Consider the following 12,244-nt stretch of genomic DNA (forward strand, 5'->3'; position numbering starts at 1 on the left):
GGAGGAGTCTGGACACATTGACCACGCGTTCTACTATGTTGTGCGTGTGTGTTTTTTCGTGGGCGTGCACAATCAGTGTCTGTTTAGAAAGTGTGCGTTCAAGATATTTCGAAGGTGTGGATAGCGGCGATAAATACGCCGTTTGGAGCTTCGTGGATGTTTCATCTGTGATCAGAATGATGACCAGAGAGGAGTCGCTGCAACAGGAAGCGAACACGGCTCTAGATGCAGAATGTAAATACAAGACACACAAGACGAGGCGCTGAGACATTTGTTCTAGGATCCATGGAGCAGAATATCCTGACTATTGTCTGATAAATACATTAAACAGAGTAGAACGAGCTGATGGCCTTAGATAAAAGAATTCCTCACCCTGTTCGATATGCCCTCAGCAGTCTAAACCTCCTGCCAGATGGAAGAAAGTCTAATTCTCTACAAAGCAGATGAAGGGCAAACTCTTCCACGGCTCTCGCTTTCCAGACAGCCCGCTTGTCAAATACGTCAGCCCGCCGGTTCGGCTCGACACCAGTGATCTCGCCAGTCACCTTAATTATATTATGCAGTTTTGGAGGTATTCTACCACACACTGGAAACTCTCAGGAGCTGCTGGATTACTTTAATGTCTTTGAAGTTCTTCAGAGCCGCAACGTGCATTGGGGCAAACGACACATTTCATCTGCAGGCTCCACTCCGATTGCTCATCCATCACCTGAGCCAGTCAAACTGCTGATGGCTTATTCTATATGATTAAAAAAGTGTCACTAAACCGTGAAACACCTATAAGCTGGGGATTAAGATTTGTGTTATGATGGCATAGAAAGGTATCTCAGCTGTTAGTCTGCAAATGCTGCTTTGTGTGTGTGTATTGTGTGTGTGTGTATTGTGTGTGTGTGTGTACTCACACAGCATGGGGCTCTTTGAACTTGCCGACCTGCTGAATCTGATACATGAGATCTCCACCGTTTATGTACTCCATGACAAAATACAAACGGTCCTACAGAGAGACAGAGGGGCAGAAAGAGAAAGAAAAGGCAAAAAGGACATGTTCATACACGCAGGCGAGAGGTCGCGGAGAAATGTGAGGGAAAGAGTGACGACTCAAATGAGAAAAGATTAAAGCATAGATGGAGAGAAAAGGGGGTGAAAATGACATAGGAAGTGAAAATGGTGGGGGGGTGGGGGGGTTTGAGGTAGGGAAAGAGGTGACTGGGGTTGTCGTCTGTGCGTCCAATCAGTCTTCAACTGAGCGAACACAGCGACATCAATTTGAGAGCCAATTCTTCTCCATTATCTACAGAAATTGCCAATAAGGTGCAGTGTGTGAGAGAGAGTGGAAGGATTTGGTGTGTGTGTGTGTGTGTATGTGTGTGTGTGTGTGTGTACTGCATGTATGAATAAAATACATGTGTGTGTGTGTGTGTGTGTGTGTGTGTGCACTACAAATCATATACGGCATGTATCTGTCTATGCATGCATGTTGTAATTGCCTATATGTGTAGAACTGCCTGCTAAGTCCCATATGTATGGAAGCCGTTCTCCGGTCAGAGACTTAGTGCTGTGGAGGATTAACACACTCACTTCTAGTTTGTGTGTGTGTGTGTGTGTGTGTGTGTGTGTGTGTGTGTGTGTGTGTGTGTGTGTGTGTGTGTGTGTGTGTTAGGTCAACTTTATTTGTCTAGCCTTTTCGTCACATCAAATAAATGTTCATTAATCAATGAAAACATAAAAGTTTGAGTGTTTTTATGGATCGTGTGAATGTAAATGACATGTGCTCAGTGAGCTACATTTACTCCTCTGTTGACTCATCTCTATATGGATTACATGTCAGAACAGGAGCATGAATCAAATATGAAACCAGCCTGTGTATGCTAGCTGTGAGCTGGTGACAGCAGGCAGGGTGGCTGCTGCTAAGACCACAGCGCTCCACAGCAGAGCCGCTGTGCCCTTCAGCAGGACGCTGCACTGTGGCTCGCTTCTGATCGAACAGAACGGGAACGTGTGGGTGTCATGTGTATCAAAGTGTCATTTCATCCGGCAAAGAATCCAGAAAGACAGAATACAGTTATCCACAATCATCTGAAATTGACAGATTTCTAGTTTGTGTATGTTTGTATGTATGAGCAGGAGTTCATCCAGTCACCTGCACCAACAGTTAATAAAACAAAATGGAACCATCTGATATTAGGTCTATGATCTATATTTCTGGTAATACTCTGAATAGCTTCCTTATTCCTTTTTGCCTTGTCATAATATGATGTTAAACGTTGTTTGGTTGGATGTTAATCTCACAGGCAGGTGTGTGAAATCAGTGAGGAAGCACAAAAAGCCTGTACATACTGTACAATAGGAAAATAAAACACCCAGAGGTCCTACCCTAAATAAACCATTGTACTGTGTGTGTGTGTGTGTGTGTGTGTGTGTGTGTGTGTGTGTGTGTGTGTGTGTGTGTGTGTGTGTGTTTTGCTAGTGCTTATGTACATGAAACACACAAATACCCTACCATAGTCTGGAAGGTGGAGTGCAGTTGTGTTAAGAACGGCGGCTTTCCAGCCAGCGCTAACACTCTCTTCTCCACCATGGTGCACTCCACGTCATCATCCTGGATAACCACGTCCTTCTTCAGGATCTTTATGGCGTACAGGTCCTCTGTCCCTTTACGCTCCGCCAGCATCACCTAGAGAGAGAGGGAGAGAGAGAGAGATGGAGAGGATAGATGGGGAAATACGAGGAGGATAGATTCATCAGTATTCAAAATCTTTATGGCACACAGCTTCTCTCATGTCTTTTACCAGCATCACCTTGGAGGAGAGAAGGGTGCAGTGAAGAAAAGACAGAACGAGGGAGAGAGAGGCCGAGGATGGGAGGCAGACAGAGAGATAGGGGAGGCAGGGACAGCAGGGGAGACAGGGGAGCTACTGTAAAGGGCAGGGATAAAGGAGCAGAGTGATGAAGAAAAGCTTCTCTGACTGTTTTGGGTTAGACAGTCAAGGCAGAAATAAAGAGGGTAAGGACAGGAGGGAAGAACAGGACGAGACTGACTCATCATTTTTCAAGATGTGACCCGAGGAGTAGCAGAGAGAAAAAGAAAGGCAGAGGGAAAGGAAGTGATTAAAGGCTCCTTTACATCCTGTGATAGCGGCTATCTTGCAAGTTTACTCCGTGTCGCTCTGTGTGAGATAGGTCTAATAAAATTTTGGTCGCACTTTGTGTCACTATCACGGTATCGGTTCTGAGGCTTGTCAGATTGTGAGATAAAGGCCTGGTGAATTGTGGCACTAAGACAACTTGCATCATCCTTTTGTGCCACAGACATCTTTTGAAAATGAAGCGAAGTAAAAGCTTTGTTTTGTTTTAAAGGGGAACAGCGATTTAGCATTCACAATGTTGGGGGGCCTCACGAGAGAAAACATTGACTATTAATGACAGAGGAGGAGTCCCACTCAATCCTAAGAAGTCACTTTGTTCACAGAGTAAATACTACAGTCACAAAACACAGGTGGTCCCCTTTGAGGTAACTGGTAAGTGACTTTTCATAATTGAGTGCGGGACTCAAAAGAGATGCATAAAAAAGAAAAGAGTGGTCGAATCCAGAGCAATGACAAAAAAAATGCGCGTCCCGATATTTAGGCCCAATTATGGGTTGAGCCTCAAAAATTCTGACCCATACAATGACGGATCCTGCAGTTTCCATAATGTTGTTGAATTCCTTTAGACCCTTCCTGCCTCTTCTTTCAAAGTCCACGTATACAATTTGTAACTTATGTTTTCTCATAAAAATATAAGTGTTGAGTCTAACTTATATATAGATAACCCTGATGACAACATCAGATTAGTTAACTTAAAAACTGTGGAAAGGTCCCTCCACAGCGCCAGCAGATGTATACACATACAACAGTTTTCACAGGCTTGTGATTGGGTAAACTGAACGTCATGTGTAAAATCTGTGGATATGGTCAGTGTATTCTGTGCAGTTTCACATCATATTCCGATTGGTTGTTTTGTGGATGTGGAGGCAGGAGTCGTATTGTGAAAATGTCTAACAAAGTCAAAGTTTTGACGATGCCCAGTCGATGATAAAACATTTGAGCCCGCACAGCCCTGGACAAAGGGTACAGTGTATGGTAGCCTTAATTAGTCTTTCTCCTTTGCATTTTCTTAACTAGAGACAAGAGCAGAGGAGAGAGAGGAAAGCAGGGAATAACAGAAAGGCAGTGGATGGGAACAGAGCGAGGATTTGTAGTGCCTCAGTTAGATTTTTATAGTGTTTGGCTTCTCTTTGCCCTTCACTAACATCAGGGAGGAGAAAAAAGTCAGAACAGAAAGAAGGAGCAAGAGGGGTTTATTTCACGTTTCTTTTTCAGGATCTTTAGGCCACACAGTTGGGGGGCCGGGAAAAGAGAAGTCGGATGGGTGAGGTGGTGAGTGGGATTAGAAAAGTGGGAGTGAAGGAGGAAGTGAAGGACGGGAGGAGAGGAGGGACAGGAGGAAGGCAGCAGCTCTGCAATTCAGGATCCTATGTGACTTCATTGTTTAGTCTGGGAACACATTTGCTTGTAATCACACCTGTGAGATGCACACACACACACACACACACACACACAAAAATTAAGATTAAAAACCCACACAATAACACAGGGTGTGGCGACTGATCCCTGAGGAGGTCGACAAGACATATGACAAGAATGCTCCCACTATGAGATGCCTCTGCATTACTGTTCGTTTGATTTGTTTGATTTGTGTGTGTGTGTGTGTGTGTGTGTGTGTGTGTGTGTGTGTGTGTGTGTGTGTGTGTGTGTGTGTGTGTGTGTGTGTGCTCAGCAGTTAAAATGTCTTGTAGCCAAGGTCAGGCTTATGCTGCAGTCAACCAGAGGAATAAACGTTTCTGTCTCATCTTCCTCTCTCCTGTTTACCGTTTCCTGTTCTCCTCTCCTTTTTCATCACCACCTCTTCCCTTTTGGTTTTTCCATGTCTCCCTTCTCTACTTTTCTATCCCTTTCTCATCTCCTCTTCTCCCAAAGAATCCAGTAGCTGCTGGAAATAGCAGGCCAAATGTGGGTCGAGTCTCAGATCGTAGGTCATCTCATGAAAGTTGAAGCAGACTTGTGACCAGGTCAGAAGACTTCAACTCTCTGGGATCCGTATGGGGAGAATTATATCAGCAACTGCGACGTAAAAGGTGTCTGTGCTGTGTGTAAAGTTAACCTTGACACATTGAGAAAATGGAGCTTTAAAGCAAATGTTCCACATTTGGGGAAATTCAGAGAGTTAGATAAGAAAATAAAAATCACACTGTACATTCAATATGCCAGAAAAGCCAGAAAATGTTCAGCTTAGCCAAGTATAAAGGCTGGAAACAGGAAAACATCTAGTCTGGCTCACTTCACATGTAATAAAATCTGCCTACCAGCACCTCTAAAGCTCATCAATTAACACATTACATCTTATTAATAATCTATAAAAAAAATTGTAGAATCTTTGTATTACACAGCATGAGCTCATTACCCAACGTTACAGATTTTGCTACTTACAGACATTAAGCTAATTAAGCTAAGCTAATTCCCCAAAATTTCAAACTGTTCATTTAAAGCTGATTTTGTAACTAGTGGTATGATTCTTTCAAGAAATGACACTTATATTGTTTGAAGCTAAAACAGCATACACCAGCAAAAAGTACAGGAGTTATTAGCTAGCAACCAGTCTATTTTAAAGAACGTATGATAGCTAGACAGAGTTTAAAGCAGCACTAACCATGGGAATATTTAGATAACTTCATTGTTATTTTAAAGAGTCAGATTGAAGCGCACAGTTTCAAGATCATTGCATGTCTTATATTTTTAAAAACAGCTATAGTGACAGCTAATGGCAAAACCTGCTCTATGAGGCTTCTTGATGCTGCAGAAGGACACAGAGCAAGATACCCCATTTTCAATTTCCCTATTATCAGCACAGATATAGTATCATTTCCACATGTTCGACCACGCTGCTGAAAATTGTCACCTTGCTGCATAGCTTTCCTCTTTCTATCATCCTAAAACCAATAAAAGCACTTTAACATTTTATCTTAAAACAAGGGTGCGAACAGGCAAGAAGAAAGTGGAAGAAAAACAGCTGAGCTTTCCATTATATGGCTAGCATGGTGTGTTTGTAGATTCCACAAGGCTAATTGAGTTCTGGGACCTCAACAAAGGAACTCTCATCCAATCGAATTTCATATTTAAGCCTTTTATTACATTTCCTTTGTTAATTTGCATAAAACACGGGGTGAACCTCATGAGTAGAAAAAATTTGCAGCTGCTAAACTGCTCAAGTTTAGTTGAGTTTTACTGATTAATGGGCGTGTTTTACTATATAACTGACTGTACGTCTGCAAACAGAAACATGTGCTGTCAAGCGTCTGTGAGCATTGAGCAGAACCACTATCTGCTCACTCGTTATAAGTTGCTGTAGATAAGTGTCAGCTTAATGATGTAAATGGGAAACATATCACACTCATTATTCTCTCTGAACCTGTCAGGAATAGAGCAATATGAGTGACCTTATATCCACTTCCTTCCCTATGAGATCGGAAACTTTGCTGTTCATGTCTTATACATATTCAGGTATGTTAATATAAAGGGGTTATTGGGCTCAGGTTTCTACAGGGAGAGCAGCACAGATGGACAAAAAGCTATATTTGTGTGTGTGTGTGTGTGTGTGTGCGTGCGGGCAGCCACAGTTCAAGAATGTGCACTGAAACATTCAGTATTAAGGTTTTTTATATCTATTGAAGTTGGATGTATGCTGGTGGTGTCCTTTGACAAAAGAAAGAAAAAAAAGAAAAAAAAGAAGTCATTAATTGTAAGAGAAAGGGTGTGTGTTCGGGTGTGCATGAACTCATCCCATATGGTGGCAGAGTGACTCTATGTAAATAAAAACTCTATAAAGTTAAAACGGAGAGGAAGGACACCATCTGGCCTGAAGCTCATTTTATGCCACCACAAAGACAAGGACAAGACCAACACAAGAGAGGGAACACATAAAACCACCAGGTTTCATCAGAAATCAAAACGCCTGTGCAGACAGAAGATGCACATACCACAAGCAACAACTGTCCACGGTGGCCAATGTTGGGAAGATGAGCATATGTTGTTTTATTCATTACTCCCTTCATGTTTTGCATGTAATTTTAGGCAGCCAGAGTTACATGTCATTATCTCGTCGAGGGTCAGTGTCTTACTCAAGGCCATTGCTGTCGGTGTCATTCATAAACTGGCTACTCTACTCCGGTATGAATTGTGGTGTGTGCCACTGTCGGCCTTTTTACCCAAGAAAGTTGTTCAGGGTCATTTGACAGAACAGCCGTCCCGAGGAGATTAACTGTCATATGTCGTAAATGATGCCAGTGTGTTTTCTCTGCTGACCTTGCGGAGTGAATTTACCCAGGCAAAATAAATGAAACCACACTCTGCTGCACTGCACTACGTTGTGTTGTGGTGGCCTGTGCAGTATTCTGTGGTATGCAGTCATTATTTCCACCAAGACTGTGTATTTTATGTCTAGCGCCGCACAGACTGTCGCTGTAGGTCACAATGGGACTTGTATGTGCTGTTGGTATTTTTAATTTAACCAAAACATTTCACTTTCTTTTTCTGTCCACATTTAACTGTCCACATCAGATGACAATTTGCAAGTTCTCCCTAGCCACATGGCACATCATTCGATTTTACAACAGCAAAAACAACAGACCATACTGATATATCATGTTTGGGGTGTCACAAATCTATCATAAAATCCTGTGATCAATTCCATTTATTGGTCTGCAACGCCACAAGCAAACCCAACCAGAGCCTGCTCATATTGGGGCTGAGACCCAATATGACTGACAAATTGATTAGGTCTGTAAGCACCTGATATTATGTTTCTACCACTCATTAAAACCCTCCTTAGCCTCAGTAACATAGACTAATTGTCAAAAATTGCCTAAAAGCTGAGGATTTAAGTGGCTGTCCATGACGCTATGATCAAAGTAGTGTGTGGTAACAGCAGAAGTCCGGCTCTGCAGATGTGTGCTTATGCACATGAAGCACGTGTATGCTTGTCATGGGTGTATAGAGCCATGACAATACTAGTCAATCAAAAGCATGAGCGTGCATGTGTCTGCCCATGAGATAGGCTTACCTGTGTCTGTGTCTGTGTGTGTGTGTGTGTGTGTGTGTGTGTGTGTGTGTGTGTGCTCATGTTATTATCAGACTGTAAGAAGGTCCACAGTGAAATGTTAGCATGTGATGCAGATGTCCTCAGACAATGAAGCAGAAAGCACAGCTCTGAGGATACCTGCCTCCCACGCAAACTCAGGAACATTAAAATAACACACACACGTCACATGAGCGCCTGTTTGTGTGTGTGTCTCTTTATTTCTTAAATCAGTTGGTATTCACACACACTCACATCAGCTTGCTGAGCGGAGCTAGTATTCACAGAATTTACTGGTGTGTGTGTCTGTGCCTTCGTGTCGTGTGTGTGTGTGTACATAGTATAGGCCTAAATGAAGAATGGACGATCATGTATGCATGTGTGATTGTATCAGTCTCCGGCTGTGTGTGTGTGTGTGTACTCATGCGTATCTGAGCATGTCTCAGGAATGTGTGTATGCGTGTGTGTGTCTGGTATTCCGGTAACGATCGAGCCTCGGCTCTGTCTCTCCACGTTGACGCATCAGTGTAGCTTTAAATGCCTGTTACCATGGAAACAGGCAGCCAGCATACAGGTCTGGTACACAGACAATGGTCTCTCTTTTTCTCTCTGTCGTTCTCTGTCACTTTCACTCTCTCTCTCTCTCTCTCCCTTTCTCCGCCCTGCTGCTCTACCCATCCTTTACCCAATTTCCTCTCGCTCTCTCTTTCTCTCTCTCGCCACATCCTCCCTTTTCTTTCCGTTTCTTGCCTTGGTTTTCATTCATTCATGTCAGTTTTCCCTCACCATGGTTTCCCCCTCCCTTTTCACTCTCCCGCTTTTCATTCAGTCTGACGTTTTTACCTCTCGCTAAATTCATTCATGCCAACCTTGCCGCCATCCTCTCACATCTCTGTCTCTCGCTCCTTTCATCACCCCCTCCACTTGTCATGTCATTCTCGTTGTCCCTTTCCCTCCATCCATCTCTGTCTACCTGCACTTCATCTCCTGTAATTCTCTCTATCTCTATCCAGGACTTTCTGTCCATCTTTGCTTTTCCTCTAAGCCCTGTGTGTGGATCCTTGTGCGTTAGATTAGAAAGCTCTAACATGCAGCCAAACAAAACACACACAGATGCTCAGAGAGGGATTTATCATAGCATGCAGTTAGAGCGCGGATATTAAACTACGTGTTCACATGTCCATCGTCGCCATATATCCTGCATTTATTGAGAATCCGTTATTAGGATGTGATGTAAGGTACAGAAAGAAATCAAGTACATGATGGCTGCTGCTTTTTCTGCTGTGATCTGCTGATGTGAAACTTTTGAAAGAAGGAATAACACAGTTCACTTACAATCCTTTATCTGCTGCAAAGTGGACATACATTTTAATCCACACTGCCACTAGCGTCTCAGCTGCTTGTCTACACACACACACACACACACACAAACACACACACACACACACACACACACACACACACACACACACACACAGATCAACACCATGGCCTCACCTTGCCAAAGCTGCCCTTTCCCAACACCATCAGGAAGTTGAAGTCAGACAGCTTCATGCGGTCTTGGTTGCCATTGGAGTCGAAGCGGGACGCAGCATTGGCCGATTTGCCTTCCGTGTTCTTGCCTGGACCAATCTTAGCTCTCTGGATGGAGGAAGGACACAACAGGGGACAAGATCAGACAAAACCTTAAACATTCAAAGACACTGCAGTGGAGTTGGCACATAATATATCTGATCCTACTAACATTTAAAACAATGTAGGGGTGGGGCAGCTTAGTGACACAGGGCCTTTCAACAGTATTTATTGATGGAAGCAAGAGATTTCCTCATTCACTTTCCACACCCACATTTGTCCTGGTGGTTCTAGTCTCATTCAGAGGTGCTATTTTAAAATCAATAAATAATTTCAGTAATTTTGATACATTAGAATATCAGTGAAAAATCAGTGTAACATTTTTCTCTTTAGCAAGCCGGGCAAAGAATAGCTCCTTCTTACAAATATATATACAACATATATGCTACTAATTATCTCTACCCAATTTTTATTGTTTATGGTAAATGTGCCAAATAATCCGATCACCAAGTTACAAAACATTTGTTTGACAGTGAAACGCTGATGCTTGTGCTACATTTAAGATGCTTGAATTTTCACACCAGATCAAGGTTATTGGACATCACTGTCAGCACTGCGAACAGTGATCAAAAGATATAAGAAGCTTGACTCACACGGAAATGTTAACATTTTACACACAAAACCAGTTTAACTTCAGATTATAGACACCATAGTTCTAACACGAAACTTTCCTTAAACACCAAACAGCACACGACTTTTGCTGGTAAGGCCTCTTTTTCAAAATGTGGGGCATTTTAATAGCACCACAAGTGGAATTGGCAAATATGTTAATAGGGGAAAGTTTTTAGACTTTCAATTATTCTGTACAGGCACTTTACTCCCCAGTTCACACTTTCCATAACAAATATGGCCTCCCTGCGCGTCTGTCACTCTGTTCCGTCATGACTGTCACCACTTCCCTTGTTTCTGTCCTTCAACCGCTCTCTCCCACTCACTCTGAAAGTTTTTGCACCATCTCTCTTTCTCTAAAATAATTCATTTTCTATTTCATCTTAATACATGTGGCCCGTGTCTCTGACTCTCCATTTATTCATGTCTGTCACCACTTCCCTGTCCCTCTCCTCTATTCACTCTGTTCTTCATTTCTAACTCACTCTCAATTTATCCATCTCTGCCTCGACCTTGTCCTGTCTCTGTCATAAGAAACTTCTATTATAATTTTATTCTCCACTTTGTTAAGCTGTGCTACAATTTAATCTATGATCTTAAGGCATTAACACAGCGCCTACACACTCAGAAACAGACACACGGGATGAATACATCTTATCTTATCACATCTTATCTTAAATTGCTGATCCGCACTGAGTCTCCCTGCACTTCCTCTGTCCTGTGCAGTTGCAGTAATTTCTCCTCCGCCTCATCTTGAAAATTGACAGAGTGAGGCATCCAACTACTCTGCTGCTGTTTGTTGTGTACTGTGTGATGCAACCCATACGGTTTTTGACTCATCTATGGATAAAAGGCTCTATCTGTCTCCATCTGTTGTGACACACAAACACACGCACACACGCAAGCACACACACACACACACACACACACACACACACACACACACACACACACACACAGAGGAGGAGCAGTCGAGGTATTTGTGAGCAGCAGACCATGCTGAAGGCAACACTCTCAAAGCCTTCAGAGATTAATGCTGCTCTCTCTCTCCCCGTCTGTCTCTGTCTACAATCAAGTGTTTTTTTGTGCACGTTATAAAATATTACTGTAAAAAGGTTGAATGGAAACGGAAACATCTGAGAAACTGTCACAAAACCCCAAAAGCTTTTAACACGGGTTTGAGGTGGTTCTTGCTTTTGTGAATAAAGAACAACGTGTGCACTAAACTGGTGACGAAAATGCACCTGTGCAATAAATGATGACGTTAGAAAAACCTTCAACTGCCTCCATAGACACTGTCCTGATGCAGCCTCAGGGCAGCAGCCATGTTCACACACAGTGAGACTCAAGTTCTAATCACGAGTCTGAGATATTGTGGATTTTCTGACAGCTGTGATATCTCCCGCTTGCTGAAAGGAACGACAGAAGAGTCAACAAACCCTGTGGTGAAATGGCTGCAAAGTCACCATCACTCTGAGTTACATGTAAATAAAATGCAATCTGAAGATTTACTTAAATCAATTCAGCAGATTTAGAAGGAGTTTATACTCTGTTCGTTTGTATGTGGTGTCGTTTGTTAACGAACAACCTCAAGTGAGTCTCTGCAGGTGATTTGTTTGGATGACTATGAGATTAGCATCAAAGATTATCACCACCTCCACGACACATACATCATTTTTTGTTTGCTGCAGCTTGTGGAAATGCATCAAATTAACACGTTATTTTAAAGTTTCTGGTAATTACAGAAGTTGAAACTTGCTGTTTCTTTTGCTGTCAATAAATCTCCTCTCACTCGCCCGCCTTGATCTCACATCTTTATATCTCATCCAGC

At 42.6% G+C, this 12,244-nt stretch overlaps 1 protein-coding gene across 2 annotated transcripts in view; it reads right to left on the reverse strand.

Moving 5' to 3' along the window:
* The window catches only part of prkcbb (protein kinase C, beta b), a 93,896-nt gene that overhangs the window by 29,034 nt on the left and 52,618 nt on the right, over positions 1–12,244 (reverse strand). For both annotated transcript variants that reach the window (XM_087171400.1, XM_023397130.2), the window contains exons 9-11: positions 9,670–9,813; positions 2,501–2,674; positions 903–994 (exon numbers count right to left, since the gene is read on the reverse strand). In XM_087171400.1, coding sequence (XP_087027526.1) covers positions 903–994; positions 2,501–2,674; positions 9,670–9,813 — 410 coding nt within the window. The remainder of the gene's footprint in view (positions 1–902; positions 995–2,500; positions 2,675–9,669; positions 9,814–12,244) is intronic.

The sequence above is a fragment of the Seriola lalandi genome, unplaced genomic scaffold, assembly GCF_002814215.2.
Source record: "Seriola lalandi dorsalis isolate HSWRI2012SDOR001 ecotype SW California unplaced genomic scaffold, Sedor1 jcf7180002054997, whole genome shotgun sequence".
Lineage (NCBI taxonomy): Eukaryota > Metazoa > Chordata > Actinopteri > Carangiformes > Carangidae > Seriola > Seriola lalandi.